The 20,752-nt window shown below is 44.5% G+C and overlaps 1 protein-coding gene across 1 annotated transcript in view; it reads left to right on the plus strand.

The window, feature by feature from the left end:
• The window catches only part of plxna2 (plexin A2), a 135,491-nt gene that overhangs the window by 104,288 nt on the left and 10,451 nt on the right, over positions 1-20,752 (plus strand). The window contains exons 17-25 of the mRNA XM_070910608.1: positions 2,603-2,842; positions 3,298-3,441; positions 3,964-4,198; positions 6,051-6,193; positions 7,333-7,601; positions 15,374-15,440; positions 15,680-15,826; positions 16,602-16,761; positions 18,344-18,447. Coding sequence (XP_070766709.1) covers positions 2,603-2,842; positions 3,298-3,441; positions 3,964-4,198; positions 6,051-6,193; positions 7,333-7,601; positions 15,374-15,440; positions 15,680-15,826; positions 16,602-16,761; positions 18,344-18,447 — 1,509 coding nt within the window. The remainder of the gene's footprint in view (positions 1-2,602; positions 2,843-3,297; positions 3,442-3,963; positions 4,199-6,050; positions 6,194-7,332; positions 7,602-15,373; positions 15,441-15,679; positions 15,827-16,601; positions 16,762-18,343; positions 18,448-20,752) is intronic.

The raw sequence follows: 20,752 nt of genomic DNA on the forward strand, positions 1-20,752 counted from the left end.
GTGATTCAGTAGAGCATTTGGAAATCCAGTAATCCTTATAAATACCTTTGTAGTGTAAACAGAATGCACTATACATTAATAGAAAGTGCCATCTATTGAAAGGCAGAAGTCATGCAAAGGTGTTATGGTGTTTTCAAATACAGCCATTTATTGCCCCACCCACAGAGGGACCCAAATGCCCCATTTTCTTTATCAAATCCCACAATGCCCCATTTACCCATCACTATTTACTCGCTCATCGCTTTGGATTTACACACGTCACACTCACTGCCACGCAGCCTGAAAAGCATCCTACATGATAGCAGCAGTTTTCTATCCTGACAGGATTCAGCGAAGGAAAGGATTTATTTAAGAGAGAGAGAGAGAGAGAGAGAGTAAGAGGAGAGAAAGTGAGGACAGTGTAGGAAAAAAAAAAAAAACCCACAGTATCCATCTCCGGCTGAGCAGATGGTAGTCAGAGCTGTAGTTGACTTGCAAATGCCTCGCTGTTCCAACGTGACAGTCACGAGGATGCTGCCGGAGCATCTGGGCCTGCCTACATTACATGTCACCATGCCAACAGTAAGAAAGCAGCCCGTATCAGACTTAACTTGAACTCTTTTATCCATTAAACGGTTTAATTCCCATACGCTGATCAGGAGAACATGCTGTACGAGTGTGCAAAAGAAATTCATGTGATATATTCCTAAATGTTGTATATACATTATAGGAAACATTCATTATTCATTCATTAATTCATTAATCATTCACTATCTTTCCTACAAATCATTCAGTGTTATACTCTGAACAACAATGTCATCACACATTGTTTTAGTAGTTATTTTATGGTAAATATCTGTGGCTTTTATATATGAGTATTTAATTTTTAGAGCAGCACTGTTCAGTTTCCATTAGTTACTTCTGGCTTACAGTGAAGTGATGCCCATGCATTCACAGAACCTAAACTTGGTGAAAGTATGTCAGGAGTCCTATCTGGTTGTGCTATCTATTTTTAAAAGGGCTTATCTTCTCGCTCTTGTCATGCGCCGCAACTGTAGCTTGTAAAGTGGGAATTCTAAAGAAAAATGTCACACAAGACAAGGGAGAGCTACAACGGAGCATTCAGGCCTTTTAGTGCAGCTAGAGACTGGTGGAGCTATATCGCTGTTTATGTTGCTGTGACAGTTGTAATGTTGGAATTGTGTTTTCTTTCACCGATGAGCCTGGATTTCCCACAAAACGCTGCCTTCCAGTCAGCTGATAAGTTATTTAGAGCTAAAGCGATTCGTCAGTTAAATTCATCAAGAGAAAATTAACCACCAACTATTTTGGTCATTATAGGTCGTTTTTCAAGCAAAATGTTGCTTTTCTCTATTTTATATAATTAAGAACGGAATATCTTTGGGTTTTGAACTGTTTATAAGACAAAACTAAAAGGTGGAAAATGTCACATTTGGCTTTGGGAAATATTTTCTGACATTTAATGGGCCACAAAAAGTATCGATTAATTGAGAAAAAAATAACAATGGTAATAATCAACAGATTAATTGATGATTAAAGTAATCCTTAGTTGCGGTCACACACACATTACAAACAGTATACCCAAGTTCTTGAATCAGATTTAGATTACATTTAGATTCAATACTCTACATGGTGAAAACGTACTAACACTCTGTAATCTATATCCGAGAGCAAAGTAAATAAGGAGACCAGTGCTTCCTTCCACTTCTACAGTCACACACCCGCAACTCACCTTGCACCATGCTAGCAAAATACCATCGGTGTAGGCAACAAAGAATGAGTTTGCATCGATCTCCCTGGCTTGCTCCTGAGCAGCAGACAACAGGTAGGAGGCGTGGTAGTTGCTAGCGTTCACCAGCTTTGATGATATTTACTTCTAATTAAGTTTCTTCCCCAGAGAGAGACCTGGGAGGGAGTGAAAGGAGATAAAAACCTCTCTGAGCGGAGTGCTGTGCAGCAATCAATCCTCTCTCCCCTTCCCTCTAGAGCTGAGCCGGGGAGGATGGATGGAAGACAGGTCTCTCATCTGGGAAAACTGGAGAGAAGTAATAAAAGGGCCATAGCTCAACCTCTACCTGAGGAGACAGAGGAGCAATGCCTCCATCCTTTGTGGTTGTTGTCCTCCAGTGTTTTTCAGTGAAGCAGTAGCAGCAATTTATTTTCGAGTTTATGGACGCTTCCTCTCCAATAAAGATGGATTTAATGACACACAGTAAATCCTTTTCTCTGAAAAGAATGAGGGTTTTATATGCCGATTATTAGGCTGCTGAGCTCCCTGCAGGGTTCATGTTGATGCCAGTGTGTTTCAGTTAAGATCACACTTTAAGGTTATTCCAAACAGGAGGCTTTACTACGGACCAGCTCGAAACTTGCTGTTTTATTCTGGAGGCAGAGAGAAAGAAAACCAACCATCTTAGCCGTGCTGACCTGTCTATGTTTATCCTGGATGACTGAATCACATTTCTTGTTTCATTTCAGGGTGCTCAGGCTATCATAGCATGATGTGTAGACTGTTTGAGTGCAACACATCCCCAATAGCATCTCAAAAAGTGGATTTTCTCCCTAACCCATGCTTTCTCTGGTCTGTCTTCATTCTCCCCAGGTGTGTAAAGTATTGAACACCACCAGCATGAGCTGCTTCGCTCCCTCCCTGATGGCCGAGTACCATCCAGGCTTGGACACAGTAAAGCACGCAGACGAGTTTGGGTTCATCTTCAACAACGTCCAGGCGTTGTTGGTCTACAACAACACTAACCTTCTGTACTACCCAAACCCTTACTTTGAGCCCCTCAGCACCACCGGTGTCCTGGAGCAAAAACCAGGCTCACCCATCATTCTCAAGGTACATGGAATACAGATTAGTATGCATTTAAATCTATAGAACATTTACTGGTTCAACCCCCACAGCATACTTAACACACTGTCCTGTCCTTTTTGCTCAATCATTGTTAGTTTAACATCCGCTAAATTTGTGTAATTTATGTTTATCATTATATGGTTTTAAGGAGTCTTGTAACGAATGAAAGACTTCATTGGGGAATACTTTATTTTGTCCTGATTGCCAGCTGTTCCCACTTACTGCCACTGAGAAATATATCGCCTTGTTTGATCTCAGTATGTAGCCACATTTGGCCGCAGCTGTGCCCAAACCAAGGGATCTAATTTACGGTGTATTGCTGGGACATATTTGGCGTAGCAGGTTTTTAAAATTGTGTGATCTTCATTGAGCCGTGTGTTAGTGTGTCCGAGTGTTTCCCCTAATTTCGCACCCCGCTGTCCATCTCCACGTGCCCACAGGGCAGAAACCTGGTTCCCCCAGCGTCAGGAGGGGTGAAGCTTAACTACACTGTGCTGATAGGAGAGACTCCCTGCTCTGTCACTGTGTCTGAGAGCCAGCTGCTGTGTGAGCCGCCCAACCTCACTGGACAATACAAAGTCATGGTCAGTATGGGTAATGGTCTGTCTGTGTTTATGTTTGTTAGTGTCTGTCTTTTCTAACTTTCTCTCCCACTCTGTCTCCGTCTTTCCCTGTATTTGTGATTTCCTCCTTTATAATAGTTGGTCTCTAAACTCCATTATTCGTGCTCTCATCATCGTTCATTCAGCTGACGGAAAGAGGTCAAAGGGAGAGCAGCATGAGCGTGCTCTGGCTGTCAAAAGGTTCTTCTAGAATCCACTGCAATTATTTTTAGTTGCCTGCTCGCTTATTGAGTGCAAGCCCCGGACTATTTCCCTCTCAACGTCGGCGTGTAGGCGGCCGCATGTGTTTGCACTCAGTATCAATTTCGGCAGATAATATTTACCTATGTTTTACTGGGATTTCTGAGACTTGGCTAATGCATCGCTGCGTGTCAGTTATCATGTGATATAGCGATCAGAGTTTGTTGAAACGTTAGGAAATGATGTTTTAGTTTTAAGGATCTGATTTAGGATGTAATTATGTGTGTTTGTGTCTCTCCACAGGTTCAGGTAGGCGGTCTCCACGTCTCTCCTGGTGCGGTCCACATCATGTCTGACAGCCTGCTGACCCTTCCGGCCATCGTCAGCATCGCAGCTGGTGGAGGCCTCCTCCTCATCATCGTCATACTCGTCCTCATCGCATACAAGCGAAAGTCCCGTGAAAATGACCTCACCCTGAAGCGCTTGCAGATGCAAATGGACAACCTGGAGTCACGAGTTGCCCTAGAGTGCAAAGAAGGTTAGTATTAGAATAGTATAGTCAGCAGACAGACCAAGTGCACCGCTGCGTAGCAGCCTACTGTTAGACTTAAGATTGTAGAATGAGTGTGATTATGGGTCTACTTTGCTTTGAGTATCCCATTTACAACCAGTAATTTTAGAGGCTGCTCTATCACTCATGTAGTTGAATGGTGCTGGTGAATGCATTTCACTTGTGCAGACTGTGATCACATAACAGGCATAAATGTGCATTTGTGCATATAGTACAGTCAATAACTGGTGGTCTGTGTGTGTTAAATAATGCAGAGAAATGTTCTCCAGATCTGGGTCAGTGAGTCATCCTGGTTATATATCATAACACATAGATTAAGTCAGTTAGCCCTGCATGTGACCAGTCTCGTCATGTAGTGAGTCCTTGCAGTTCTTACCGCTTTCTAGTTTGCATGCTGGACTCACACACAAACTGACGCATGAATACAGAGTTTCTCATTAGAGTAACCTCAACCTCCTCCCAGCGAGAGACACATTATGCTTATTACATTTTATTCTAGCCTTAACTGCAGGGGTAATTCCACATTTATCTTTTTACGCAACGCATGTGTCTTTATACCTGTGTATAGTTGTGTATGTGTTTGCGTGCAAGTGTTTTGGTCCTGCAAAAGTGAACAATGAATGCTGTTCAGTTTTTCATCCCAAATTGTCAGTGTCACTGCTATAGTATCGCACACAGAGCTGCTTTGAAGCACACTCCTCCCTTGTGGCTCAGGGTTAAGAGAGGGCACTGTAGTCCGTCTGACCTCTGACCTTATACCCAGTGGGAGGACCACAGATAATCTCAGAGCGCTGTATGTTGCAACGTTGAGTTTTATAAACACTGCTGGTTGGCTCCTGGTGTCATCATAGGGGTCATTATAGCCAATCACTGAGACGGCAAAAGTGAGGTTTGTGTTTGACAGTGTTCAGGGGATTTCATCAGCCAGAGAGGACCTTATTATTTATCCCCTCCAGCCACCCCTGATCGGCTCTTCCAGTGTTATTATGCTGTAAAAAAACATCCTATTGCAGCAAACTTCCAGAATGCTCAAATGATGGACAGACAGGAAGGCAGATAGACAGAGCAGGCAAACAGGGGGAATCAGTCACACACAGGCAGCCTTGGGAAAGGAGAAGATTAATGTTTTAACCATTAGCAGTGGCCAGGAGTGTGCTGCCCCGCGGGCAGGATTTAGATGGGTACCTGGGTTCCTCCTTATGTATAGGGTTAGAGTATATACACTCCATGTGTGCCTGTGAGCCCATGTGTTGGTGTGTAAACCCAGGAGTCGCAGGGGGCCAGGGGCCACGAGGTAAGGGCTAAGACTGGTTGGAGATGGCGGAGTTTTGAGGAGGGTGTTAGGGGACTGCTGCTGCTCCTGTGATAGGCTGCAGACAGGGAGCCTCCCCAAGGGCGGCGAAGCAGAGCAACAGAGCCGTGGGCCTGAACAGGAGTCAGTCAGGATGGAGCCAATTAACTAGTGCTCACCTGCAGCCTCACACTGAGATGACACACACTCTTTGGGGCCTTAGCTACAGCCAATTTACTGGCTGGTAGATAAAAATGAGTGAGAAAGGGGGGGGGGTTAGGGGGTGTGAGAGAGAGAGTGAGCTCTGTGTTCTTTTAAAGGAGAGATGTGAAATATTGAGTTTCTCTGACATGAAGACTATCCTGGGCTTTAACTGTCAGCTTCATCATTATGGTAGTAAACACCATGAAGATAAGAAGGAGTCACGTATTTGGTCCATGGGGATTAAAGAACGGTTTTATTCGTATGCTGAATGTCTCAAGTATTCCCTCCAACTGGTCTCTCTTTCTTGTCTTCCTTCTCTCCCAGCCTTTGCCGAGCTGCAGACGGACATCAATGAGCTGACCAGTGACCTGGACAGAGCTGGTATCCCCCATCTGGACTACAGAACATACGCTATGAGGGTCCTCTTCCCCGGCATAGAGGATCATCCTGTCCTCAGAGAACTGGAGGTAACGAGAGAAAGACAGAGAGCAAGAGTGAGACATATAAGCAGCAAGAAAAGGCAAAGAGAAAGTCAAACTGAGGTAAAAAGAGAGAGTGGTAGACTGTGTTTGCCCCTACCACGCTCCATGCAGGGCAACCACCATAAGCGGCAAAGTGCTTGAGGGGGAAAGGATACCAGTGTGCCACTTATCCTTTCTACCCTCTGGTCTCACGCAGATACACACATTAGCCAATCATGCTGAGCAGAATACACACACGTATGTACACCTCACATGCAAGCTCCCTCATGGAAAACAGGGTCCCAGCACATGGCTATTTCATCCACCAGTGGCTGCAGTATGAGGGGTAATGAACTGAGTAATTCCCAATCCTCAGGCAGGACTGTGGGTTCCTTCGTTGGGGGAAAAACGGGCTGGTTAACACTTTTCGCTCCTCTTCATGGGGCCAGAGTAGCGCTGGGAAATGAGTTTATTTTATGTGGAACACACAGAGTGGAGTCCAGAGGATGAAACTATCAGGGATAAAGAGATTCATCAGGATAGAGGTCCACCATTTTAGTTGTAGATTGTGTGTGATGCAGGATGGGATTGGTTTACCAGGCCTGGTTATGTAGAGGGACTCTGGTCCAGATCAGACTAGCTCTCGTATGATAGCGGTCAAAGGCAATGTCTGTTCACATCTTAGTACAGTGATGTTCAGTAAGCTGCGTAAGGTTTTCATACCCAAATTAGTATCCAAACTTTTGAAAAACAGTACAAAGACGGTGAAATGTGTCACTTTGGGATTGTCTTACTCTGGCAGGTTGACCTGACATTTGACTTGAAAGTGAAATGGCAGCTAACTGAGGGTACAATGCTTTTTAACAGAACCGGGTCAATAATTGATTAAGATCTTCTCAGTTACTTACCATGAGTGGGAACTTCTGTCTGTCTGGAGTGAAACATGAGTCAGGCTTTTGGTGCCTTTGGAAAAATCTTTATTTTGTGTGAGACAAGGTCAAGATGAAAGTTGAAGAGCAACATTCCTTTTCCAAACTCATTCAGCTCATTACTATTCAAATGATTACAGGACATTTATTGTTCAAATTAGTGCTGGAAACTGATAAGCGCTGACAGTCATTGTCTTCCTTCCCTCTTCGGTCCAGGTGTCAGGGAATGGCCAGCAGAATGTGGAGAAGGCCCTGAAGCTGTTTGGCCAGCTCATCAACAACAAAGTGTTCCTGCTCACCTTCATCCGAACACTGGAAATGCAGCGTTCTTTCTCCATGAGGGACCGCGGCAACGTGGCCTCACTTATCATGACGGCCCTGCAGGGGCGACTGGAGTACGCCACCGACGTCCTTAAACACCTGCTGTCGGACCTCATCGACCGCAACCTGGAGAGCAAGAACCACCCCAAACTGCTGCTGCGCAGGTAACACAGCACACGTTAAGACAAACATTAGCTGGTGCTGCATTTAAAAGTAATTCATTTAATGTATTAATTAAACTTTATAGATTAGACTTGAGGTAAATATCACTCAAAATGCTTTTTATAGCAGTCAACAAAGAAAAACTTGTTGCCTAATTAGATTGACGTTAATGTTCCTGTTTTGACTTTGAAGTGATTAAAAAGAAAGAAAAATCAATTAACATAAAGTAATGTAAACAAACTAATTATACACGATCATATTCACAGAAATCCCTTAATCCTCAGGAGCTCTGTACGCTTAACAAAACTATTTCAGTTGTTTGATTTGATTAATTTCAGTCAAAAAGACACTATATTGCTATATTACACTATTGTACCCAGAGGATAGTTGTACATATATAGAGAACACAGTCCTCATTTAAAATCATGTAAAGAAGCGCAGGGCTGTAGGAGGATGTTGATACATATAGACAGATGGATGGGGATTGATTTAGAGCTGTATGCATTTCCCTCTTTTTCTTGTGGGTGGATGCAATCAGATTTTCCCCTGTGTTCCCGTGTAGACGCTTCACAGAATAAGGCTTGTAATGAGTGCTGCAGTCTACATCTACAGTATGCTGAGATAAACGCCATGCGCTCCTCACATCAGGAGAAACATCTGAATTCTATGCATAATTCCGTATTCTCTCTCGCGCTCCGTCTCTCCCCTGCCCTCTCTCAATGCCAATGTCAGTCTCACTTATCCTCCAGGCTCGGGCTCCTTATAAAACATTCACAAGCGGTTCAACTGAACTTTTTTTTCCATCTCTGTGTCTCCAGTGTACATTGTTTTCCGGGGGAGTTGGGATGATGTGCTAAAACTTTAAACACCTGCCAAGTCCTTGCCCAAGTGTCCTCAGCTGCTTTGGTGGCTCTGCAGGTATAGAAACAGGTGAAAGGACTGACAAATAACACTCAGCTCAAAAGGTACAGAATGTACAAAGCACAGTCCAGTAAACAGGCGGTCTGAAATCCCGACTGCTCTGTGCACGATTTTGATTATGTTTACATGACTAATAAGCAGAGCCAGTGAGAGCAGGCAGCTGCTATACTTTCAAACAACACCTTCATTCTGATGTTAATGTTCCTTTAGTGTCTCTCTATTTGAAAAACCCACATTAATAGTCAGAGTAAATAACTGCCAGACAGAAAAGAACCCGCACAGAAGCAAACAGAGAAAGAGGTTGCAAGACAGAGAAGTGGACTAAAGTGGCATCAAATGGACCTGGATTAAGCAGTTATTTCACACGACAGCAGGGCCCCACGTCACCTCTATGTTTTCATTATCCTCTCTTATTAGGAGCACAGTGGTACGTAATCCTCGGGTCCTGCCGTTGCAGCCTGGAGGGCTAAATGTCCTATAGTTTTTACATTTCACTCCCCATATTTCTGAAGAATTTAAGGGATTATCGATTTGACATGGCTCTTTGTTGTTGTTGTCTTCCTCATCGCCTATTTAGGGAAAAGCCGACAGTCAAGCCAGCCAGCTGACTCACACACACACACACACACACACACACACACACACACACACACACACACACACGTCTGTGATGATAGTCAAATTGAGCACGTCTCTAAGCAGCTATTGTGTTTGTGCAGGACGTAGCCGACGCTCGGCTGTGCTTTGCTGCCATTTTCCCGTTCAGTCGTCCTTTCAGTCGGGTCTCCTCACTCCATTATTATATATAATGGGATAGTGAAATCCTTGCTATTATGTTGGCTAAAACCCCCCTCTGTTTTCTGGTATTAATGAATTAGCAGCATGTTAACAGATCCTTGTGCTTTTCCATGATGTTGTGTGTGTTATAATACACTCTCCTAATATACTGGTGCAATGAATAAAGCTGAGTTGAATGTTGTTCTAGATTAATTATTAGTGAGCTGACAGACTCTGGGTCAAAGTTTCATGGCTACAGGAGAGGGCCAACACACAGGAAGAACCTCCAGGTCGCCCAACCCACTTCCTGTTCTCATTTATATTACAGTGGGTTAAAAGTGCATCCCAAGACATGTTTGAGTCGTAGCGCAGAGCTTTGCTTCTCTCGCCGCTCAGCTGTCATTGAATGCTCTTCTCTCGGGGGGAATATGTCCACAAGCTAGCACGCTCAACCTTTTAAGAGAAAGCCATAATCACACAAGCATTTACAGACGAGGATTCAAATATAGTTCCATCTGTCATGGCGTTTTAGCATGTTATCGTCACGTTGCCTCAGTGACCTGCAATAGTAATCAAAGTTTAATGTGTACAATGGATCCAAATGGTTGTTTTTTGAAGGATAAGGCTGGTGATGTTCTATACGTCTGTTATTGTCAACAAAAGCCATGAAAAGACCACAACCAACAAAGCATTAGTTTGTCTCTCAGTTTTTTTCCAACCTCCACAGCTTGTCTGTGGCACTCAAACCCCAAACCCCTTTATTTCTTACTGAAGACATGAATCTTTAAAAAACTGAGACAAACATATACTTTCATTTTTAAAACACTTGGGCACTGTGTTAGCAAGTGTTACTCAGACAGGAGTAAATAGTCTATTTGTTTGGGACTACTTTTAGCGGCAGATTTGGTGCTCTTGTGAGAATTTACAGCAGCAGGACGGCGTATGTGGGGGGTCGACTCTTAATAAACTACCGTGCCCATGCTCATCATAATGAAGGAACTTGTCACCCAGTGGTTTTAATAGTTTTGGGTCGAAAATGGAAGTCTATGGCACAGAAGAAAAAGCTATATGAGACTTTGGCTACACAGAGAATACAGTACTTATTAGAAGGGTAAATTAATTGTCAGTTCAGGTTGTTTTGTGAGTTTTTATGGGATTTTATGGGCAGAAACATATAGAATATAATCAGACCTGTCCTTTAAAGGCACAAGATCACACAGGATTAGAGCCAGTTGTCATTTTCAAATTGATTGACAGGTATTTTGATACAAGGACTGACACCAGACAACAACCTAACCATGTTTGTTAACTGTGAAAACTTTTTTAACAGCGTACCGTTAAAACTTTCCAGTAAGTAGTATTCAGAGTATGCGTGCGATATAGTGTAAGTGTGTATAAGAGAGTGTATGTACAGTATGTGCACATGGTGCAGAGGGAGGCTAAGACACAGCAGCAGTGTGGCACAATGTGGTTGCTCCAGAAAAGCAAGGCGCCCTTAATTATTGAGCCCTGTTCTCTGCGGTGAGCTCCGGAGAGAAAATGGAGCACCATGCCATCACTAGCCACAGCACAGAGGGGAAAAGGAAGGGAAGAAGAGGCAGAAGATGAGAGGGAAAACTGAGGTGTAGGTTGAGAATGTGGAACAGCAGTGGAGGAGTGGGAGTCAACGGCGGAATTACATTTAAACGACTAATAAACATATTAATTCAGCAAATTAAATGGAGGTTCTGAGTGCTTTCCACAGAGATATTTCCGAGTTACGTGGGCAGCACATTGAAGATGCTGCATGTAAACTCGTTCTCTGATTAACATTAACACTGCGTCTCCGCCTGCCTCTCACCATCTCTGTATGCCTTTTTTCTGTATTCCTCTCACACATACTCCGTCTCTCACATGGGCAGATTATCTCCTGATAGCATTTTTTCATATTTGAGTGTTTAATTGCTGATGCACTATCTATACTTTATTGGGAATGATAATATTAGATTAACTTGTATCAGTCTACAGTCACTACACTTTTAAGCTTGATATAGAGTCCTAACTGTAGATATGGATATAATCATTTCAGATATTTTTGGGGATAAAAAGCAATGAGGGATGTGGCTCTCTCACCTGGTCTGCAGGGCTAAAAAGGAAGATTGAATGAAATGGCTGTTAAAACAGCATCCCTCTTCTTCACTCATGTTAAGTGTCTGCCAGTGCCAAGATCTGATTGGTACGTTTGCTGACAGTAGATTTGACTCGGTCATACATATGCATTTCACAGGAATGCTTCATGAAATAATTTCAATACATTTGAATTTCTGTCCCTTTCCTCAAAGGAGTTGAATGGACTGAAGTGGTATGTGATAGAGTGAAAGTGAATGCATGTGAAAAGCCTCTTGGCAGATGGATGGAAAACAAAGCGTCGCCATTTTATTTGAGGATGTAGTTAACGGCATAATAGCTACTGAGAATACAACAAATGCAGCAGGCATTGGTTCATGTCTGAGTATAATGGTGGGCTGGATGTGTTTCAATGCCAGAGGGCAGTTTGTATATGTTATGCTGTGGTTGCTGTGTGGCACATACTATTATGCTCAGCAAAGTGCTAGATACCATTTCACCATCCATCACACCAGTCCAGTGAAAACAAATTATGGCATGTACAGCATCTTGTCTTTATGTAGCAGAGATATAAAATCCCCAGTCAGTTAAGTTCCTGGAATCACGTTTGAAGGGTGCACTCATGCTCTTCCGAGGAGTGTTTTTCAAAGAAACTGTGGTCTCTTTGGTATTTAAAGATTTGAGATGCCTTCCGCTGTCTTTGTCTTGATAGGGAAAGATTTTAGCTCGCAGACACTTATACACTCCTAAAAGCTTTTTGAAATGCAATATCTAAGCTTCGACAATGTGTTTGATTTTCTCACTCTCCAGCGCGCTAAGTGGAACTGATGCTGCACCTCGTGGTGTTTGGATTGTATTTTGCTACATTAGTGAAATATGTTTGTGCACTTCCTTTCTCTCGGCGCTCTACCTGTCCAGTGCTCGTCCCAAGCTTCCCAATAGAGTCCTCATGTCTGTTGTTATTTCACAGTGTGGCTCCTCTGGCGTTTGATGACCCCCACCAGAACATTCTCGAATAGCCAGCCGCTTCTTTTTCACATTAAACTCTATTCTCTCCATCTTCTTCTTAAGTTCTGCCACAGCCACTCTCTTTACCCAGTTTCTCTCTCTTCTTTGTAATGTTCTTTTAATGGAATCACAGAACATTGCTTCTATCACCTTGAGACTTTTCAATCTTGTATTATTTTTCTCCTCAGCATTTTTGTAATGAGATTTCCGCCCATGCAGAGCAATGGAGTACAGCGTTATTAAGAGAGCGAGTATTGTGTTTGGCATTAGTTTTATTGAAAGACATTCCGCCTGCTAATATAGCCCCCCCTCCAGCCCAGCTGCCATTAGGAGACCAGAGATGGGGGGGATGAGAAGCTCCTCTTAAACACTATGTGGGATAATGAAATCCTGATGTTCATTAATGAAACTCAATTAATAGAAAGAAGGAAGTGGAGGCAGACGAGGAGGAGGACAAGAAGGAAAGGAGAAGGAGGAGAACAAAGTGCTTCTCCCCCCCGACATTCAAAAGGAGAGATATTAAGGGGGAATCAGCACTGCCCCCACAAAAAAGGCTTTATTTGACTTCCTTCTTTGGGACTTGCTGAGCTTATTAAAATGCTTAATAGGTTCCATTAACTTCTAACACACTCAAGTCTCACACAAGCTGGGAGGGGCGCATGGTAAGCATAGGAGGGGGGGGGGGGGCAAAGATTGAATTCTTGTAGAGGAAGGAGGGCAATTACAGAGGGATTTGGGGTATTGTCCAAAAAATCCACAATATATTTAGGTTTATTCAGCATGAAAACACATCCTTGGGCGCTCACAGTGGCTCCTTATTGTGTTTTCCAATGAAGACTTTTTGCTGTGCAGCATTGCAAGGTTGAGCTTGTGAATACTGTGTTTCTTGCTTTATGTATATATACCCTCACCGGTGTGTTTGTATATGTCAGAATGACAAAGAGGGGAGAATCAGAGACCTTGTGTGTGTGTGTGTGTGTGTGTGTGTTTGTGCCACCAAAGAGGATGCAGTCACACAAGCACACATGCACAAGAGCGTGCACTTCTTCAGCTTTCAGCTTTTCAGCAATGTTTACTCTCTCATCCTGTAGCTGAAACTGGGTGAACTAATCTACATCCACCCCCCACCCGCTGGCACATCGCACTTGAAATAGGCTGTCACCCAGCTCTCCATCCTCTCAACGAGCTGCCAATAGACTGGCCAGCGGCCCCGTTCTCAGAGGAATAGCCTCCAGGCGTGGGAGACAACATCACAACTCAGCCACACATCGTTCAAAACAAAATATAACCTCTGCTCCGCTGTCCTGCAACTGTGGGCAAGTTCTGTATTTGCATGCAAAAGGGAGAGAAAAAGTCTCACTCTGTCTCAATTTAGTGAGACATAGAGAATGACTGACACTTTTCCTTGTCTCAGTGACTAAAATGTTAGCTGTTGTAACCTCCCCTGGCTGAGACAACCCCTCTGGGACTTCTGCTTCGGTCCCAGACTCTTGCTTATAGCCCTCAAACACGACTTAACGCAATTATCTCCATAATAGTCATAATCTCCCTTTAGGTCCATTCAGAGCCTGAATAGGTATAATCATCCCCAGCACTATTTGGCTCTGAGGAGACGGAAGCCTTCTAGCTTGTCTTTAATACCTGGCTGCTTCGATTCCTGCTAATCCCCAGTTCAGCACAGTGCGCTGTAAGGCCCCGCCATCATATACACCAGAGTAATCACGGTAATTTCCTGCTACATTAAGAGGGTCATTTTTTCAGTGCATTGCCATTTAAATTGGCAACGCTCATGTACAAGCTGAGGGGAGTGATCATTCGCAGCCAGGTGACAATCACAAGCTGTCACACTCTTGCAAACAGCAGTGGAGCACTTTAGCATGGCATCTTAACTTGTGATTAGTGTGTTGAGCAGCTATGTTAGAGCTAGCAGGAGTAATAACAGTGGTGGTAATGGCGTGGACCAAAAGCTGGCTGGTGGGAAAAATCAATTTTCAATCCAAAGCAGTTTGGTATTGGTGTTTTTCAGGCAGCATTTCTAATTCTGTCTGCATGCAGGCTTGTGCAGTAGTCAAACGGACTAGGCGAAAGAGCAGGGCAGAAGCGTTTTCACAAGATTAGGTGGGGAGCTTGTTGTTGCTATTCACCTCGGGTGCTTGTTCACATGAACTCCACCAAACTAACCCTTTCATCTATGCTTCGTGCTCGTTAACCATTCCCACCTGGCTGTTTGGTATTCTTTTTTTTTTTTTTAAGTCTTCTGTTTCTCTAGTGTTCCATGGTGGTGCTAATGAGGCAGAGGGGGATGTTTGTCTGGCATTCAGAGAAAGATATGAGCAGGAATCATAAAAGAGGTACACACAGTCCTCTCGTGTGCTCTGTGGTAGAAACAGTCGAGAGGTCATTGCACGCTTGTGTGTTTTCATGCCCAATCAAGCCCAGCAGCAAGCTGTACCTCCATTTGTGATTGACTGGGAGGGCAGAGGAGGTAGGGGAGGAAGAAGAGAGGAAATGAGAGGAGAGGAGATCGCTTTGGCTGTGATCAGGCGTTACCTGGCTGTGACAGCACTCGTCTCTCTCAACAGCTGAGGCTTGTCACAGCTGCTGATGTCCCGCTGTGTTCAACCACACGTGAATACACACACATTCGCTCACGCTCACATCCATGCATACTCAATAGCACACTCTTTTTAACATGTGCACGCACACAAGCCATGCACACACTGACGCCCTCTCTCTGCCCTGCTCTGTTCTGCTCACTCACTGTGACCGCAGTGTTGCAGGCAATACGCGAGCAAAACCAACGGCAGGATGCACCCACCCTGGATGCCAAGATAATCTCCCTGAGGTCTTGCACATAACCCCATGAATTATGGAGTTCTTGTATTATATGAAAGTTCTGGAATATGAAGAGAAAGAATAGAGTTAAATTAATCTTTTCCTGTTTATTTTAATGTCATTTCAGAACAGAGTCGGTTGCGGAGAAGATGCTTACAAACTGGTTCGCCTTCCTCCTTCACAAATTCCTCAAGGTTAGTACACCAAGCATCACATGTAATGTCTCTATATGTGTATTTGTTTTCACGTACAAATATAAATCCATCTTGTGAATCTTATTAATTAAGTTTCTACATTAAAAGCATGGTTGCATATTATCAGATATTTAGTGTTTTCAGTCAGTGAATTTTTGTGTTTATGCTGTGATGTTCTCTCATGTGTGAATCCGTGGCTTTGTCTATATGTGTGTGTGTGTGTGTGTGTGTGTTCACAGGAGTGTGCTGGGGAGCCTCTGTTCATGCTGTACTGCGCCATCAAGCAGCAGATGGAAAAGGGGCCCATCGACGCCATCACTGGAGAGGCCCGCTACTCCCTGAGTGAAGACAAGCTCATCCGCCAGCAGATCGAGTACAAAACCCTGGTAGGTCACACTCCACGAGGCACACAAGAAGTTTGCACAGAGGCTCGCAGACACACACAAACACACTGGCAGAACTGTACAGGCAGCTCTTGGCTCAATTTTTGAGCTTGCTTCTTGTTAAAATACTTCCAAGCTGAGATACGCTCACAGACACAAAAGCCCACATCCATTTTTGCCATAATAGAGGACCAGAGAAAATGACAACATGCACTCTTAACTTTACTTTTTTGTCTTTACTTTTTCACCACAAACCATTTTAAGGAGGGCATAGCTGTGTCTGCTATGTTGCTTTTCTTCTTTCCTGTATGGGAAAATTTTTAACTAATGATCCCACAGGCTCCAGTGTTGGTCCAACATCAGGGTAGGTGGCTGTGGAGATTGGAACACACCAAACCCCCTCTACACACACACACACACACACATACACACATGCACGCAGAGAAAAACACACTCACACAGCCAGCATGTGACATGACAATGCTCTGATTGCTCCAACTGGGAATTTGGCTCATTACGTGCTAATACCCCGGCAGAGCTGGAAATTGGTGTCCCACCGAAGGTGTGAAATTAGATTTTGGGTTGCCAGCAAGAGCGGAAATGGTTTCTCAAAGCTCCTGCCATGCTCCAAGGAGACTCTAATGAGGGCGAAGCCTCAAGCTGGACCCAAGTCCAGGCAGTAACAGAACACCCCTTGCCTCTTCCTCTGCTCCCTCATTTCCTTCTGTGATTTCTCTGTCTTATTCTCTCTCCTGTTCCCCCCGTCTGTACAATCCAGATCCTAAACTGTGTGAACCCAGACAACGAAAACAGTCCGGAGATTCCAGTAAAGGTGCTGAACTGTGACACCATCACCCAAGTGAAGGAGAAGATACTCGACGCTGTTTACAAGAACATGCCCTATTCTCAGCGGCCACGTGCTGTCGACATGGACCTCGGTATGGCACAAACACGCACTTGCACCTACGCACGCACACACAATCCAAACACTCACAGATGTAGTTGGCAGGTGTAAAGTCCTTCACACCCACAGATTAATGTATCGGTGAGAGAAAACCTAGCCATGTGTACAGATTATCAGTGCATTAGTGTGATAAAAGCTGTGTTCCAGCAGCCCAGCCAGCCAGCCTCAGTGTGCTGCTGCCAGGCCTTCTATCAAAGTGACTGACAGTGTGTGTGTTGCATCCCTCCGTCTGGCTGCTTTCGCTGCCTGGTAGTGCCAATAAGACACTGTAGATCAGGATAGAGAAGTGTGCATGTCTTTGTGTGTGTCTGTGTGTGTGTGTTTTTGCCTTTGTGGTGTGGCTGTCTGGCTGACCCAGGTAAGAGCTGACAGACGGGCTCGCCAGCCTCACGCCGGGCTCCACTCCCACTCAGTCTGCCACTTCCATCCTTGCCTGTCCGTACCTTGCGTCCCATTTCCCTGTCCCTCTCATTTTCTCTCACTCCACATGGGCGGAGAGAACAAAAGCCTTTGCTTGCTGCAAATCAGCACGTCGTCCATCACTCCCCAATATGGCTTTCTGTCCATCCACTGTCCTCACTCTTGTTCTCTTCTGTCCATTTATCACCCTTTCACTGATGCCTTGAAAATAAATGAGTCTGTGCTTCTGTGTGAGAGTCTGTGAGAGACTACTTTTTGTGTTTTCTGTAGAGCGTAGGTTAGACGGTTTCGGGAGGATGTTGTGCCGGGCAGGGGTATCATGTGGTCACCTGGCAGAGGCACAAAGTAATAAAACCCAGTCAACAGAGGAGAAAATCAATGATCACTCCCAGCATGAGAGCCACAATGGCTGTCCACTTCCCCGTCAACACCCTTATTATCATTTCATTACCCCACAACGAGCCGTCAGCCACTGCCCTCCACCAGCACCTCCACCTGTTTTCTCCTGCTTCCTATTTTTTCTTTTGAAAGGAGGTGATTTTCTCATTGTTCGCTTTTTCATCCTTTCTTGTCTGCTCTACTCTTCTCTTCTTTCTGACCCTGACGGGACGACTGCTGCGTATGCTAATAGCACCCCGTTTCCGCGACACAAGTACCAATTAAAGCGTGCAGCCTGCCTGCATATACATCTTGAAATTGTTCGTGCGTAATGTTTAATTAAGATGCGTGTCAATCCGAGGAGTATACATGCCGAGAGCCGCACAAGAATTCCAGCTGCTGATATCATTTGGGTAATGTGTGAAGAGAGCTCTCTTTGGGAGTCATGTAGGTTGACGTTCCACTGAGTAAAACGCAAATGAGGTTTGAAAAATAAGTGTTCTAAGAGTTTGTGTCTGTTACTGTAACTGGTTCTGAAGGCATTGCATAAAGCATACACCAAAGTATTACGCTTTTCCCACATGTTCATTCAAAACAGATGTGCTCCTTGAACACATGTTGGTGTTCATATGTATATATTAAACGCATGACACCAAACCTCTCCACTGAAGACAGATGACATTCTTTGCGGCTCACTACGATGTAAAGTTTGCATAGACGTTGTGTATAATTCAGTGTGTGTGTGTTTGTGTCCACAGAGTGGCGCCAGGGGCGAATGGCTCGTGTGGTGTTGCAGGATGAAGACATCACCACCAAGATAGAAAATGACTGGAAGAGACTCAACACTCTCATGCACTACCAGGTAGATATACACAAAGGCTTTGGTGTGATGTTTTCCGTAACTAACTCTCAAACTTCACATTTTTTATCAAGAAAAAGGTGCAGCTTTTATTATGGAAATGACACCACACACCTTGCCAAACTCTGATGTTTCCTGCTCTTGACTTTTAGGCAGCCAATTTTCAGCTCCTCATTTGCATGCCCTTGCCTGGTGTAATCTAAGTGACAGAATAGAGGACAATTACTGTACAGGTGACAGAGGAGATGAACCCTCAGCATCTCAGCCAACACTTCTCCCTCCTCCCCGGAGAGATGAAGCTGCTCCAGTCAGGAGGACAGCATCTCTCTTTGTCTCTCTCCCTTTGTCCAATTGACTTCTTCGCCAACAACAATTAGTCCCGCTGTGATTGCCTGCTTCTGTCTCTTCTCATGTAGAACCTCGGCTCACACCCCACAATTTTAGGGCCCGTGCATGCTTACCTGTTGCCCCCTGTTTAACAGAGAGGAAAGTAGACAGCTAAAGAGGAGGAAAACCGAGAACAAGAGAAGTTCTGAAATTTGCAGGAGAATTTACGGCTGTTGAAGTTGTAAAGGAAAAGAAGTAGACCAAGAGGGAGTGAGAGAAAGCCAGAGAGAGAATAATAAAGAGGAATAAAAGGAATAAAGAAGAAACAGGCAAGGCAGAATGAAAAGGCAGCCGTCTCCGCAGGTCATGAATCTTTTGCGGCGCATGCTCAGCCAGCTGTCATTATTCAGCTATGGGGAGCATCTGCTTAAAGACTGCATGATTCTGGGCTACCTGGTCAAGAGCAGAGGCTGAGCTGCAGCTGTGGCTGGGGTTAGAGATCAGGACCGTGGCCAGGAGATCTGAATCTGAACTCCTGCCCCAGCAGAGGACGTAGAATAAAAAACAGATGTAGGAGTCATTAGAAAAAGGGCAACATCATAGTGTCCTTCACACAGGACTTGGCACCATGCAGCTTCTTTCCCCTTTGTCTTCCCTCCACTGTCACCCACCTTTCTGTCCTCACCTTCATCATCTCCACTTTCTTTTTTTTGTCTTGTTTGCATTTTTCTTACCCATTTCCCATCTTTTCCCCTTCTGACCAATGAGCGCTCTTTTTGCCTTCATTTCCTCCTTCCTCCCTTTCTCCCTGTGTTGGAGTAGCTCTTCTTCTCTGGTCTCTGCAGTGCTTTAATCCTTGATGAAGCGGCACAGTTTGTTTGTTTCCTCACCATAATGGGCTCCTCTGTTGTTTTTTTGCAGTTCTTTGCGTCACAGTCTGTCTGCCATCGTTAGCCAAGGGAGATGCTACAGGGCACACAGTATCACGCGTGTGGCCACTTCTCTTATTCACTCGCTCAATAGCAGATCTAAGGACTGCTATTGATCACGGATCTAAGGGTCCCTGCGCGGAACGTAAGGCCCAACACTGTGCAACTTCAGAGGAGATGCCGGCGGGCTGCAGGGCAACGTGGGAAAGAGAGAGAGGAAGAGAAAGAGAGGGAGAAAGAGAAAGAGAAGGATCATGAAGGAACAGGGCAGTTGGTGGTTGGGGAGATGAGAGTAGGAGGAAACAACATAGACACTTGTGCATCGTTACTGTTTTTGATGAGCTGGCCATGGCCCCTGTGTGTGAGCTTGTGTGTGTTTGTGTCGCACACCATGCCATTGCATTGGCAGCTGCGACAGCACATCTGGCTGCCTATCACAACAAGGGAGCACAGCTCATTAGGCCCCAGAGTGAGGGAAAAATGGGAAGAGGTAAAGAGGAAATATTGAAAGGGCAGAGTGAGACTGAGCATCACCTTGAGTCTTTGCTAATTCTCCCATAGCAGAGACACAGGGACCAGACAGAGGCATTAAAATTCATAGGGCTTCACAGCATCCCAAGAAACCCCACTGGCTATTTACCCTGCCACATGGGAAATAACGGTTTACATAACCTGGATATGGAAACGCACACCTTCCCAGCTCCCTGCTACACCAAAATTAAAAACATAAATGCACACATTTAAAATGAGTTCAGAATCTTTATTCAACACCTTGGCATTCACAGTCAGGGAACTAAACTCCCATCCTCCCACCCCACTCTCACTATTTCTGTATTTTTTTTTTTTTACAGTCTATCTTGCATAGATAAAGATAGAAGCTCACAGATATGCACACAATGCATGTGCACACACACATGCAGCACATACCCGCATTGCACTTGCTTACACACAGACAAACACAGGAGTTGAGATAAAAGATGTATGAGATTGGAGAGTTTTTGGCTGATTGCTGATTTGGATCTTTTTGTTGTTTAATCTTCCACCCTGTCAAA

Source organism: Enoplosus armatus, chromosome 8 (assembly GCF_043641665.1).
Source record: "Enoplosus armatus isolate fEnoArm2 chromosome 8, fEnoArm2.hap1, whole genome shotgun sequence".
In the NCBI taxonomy this organism is placed as follows: Eukaryota; Metazoa; Chordata; class Actinopteri; order Centrarchiformes; family Enoplosidae; genus Enoplosus; species Enoplosus armatus.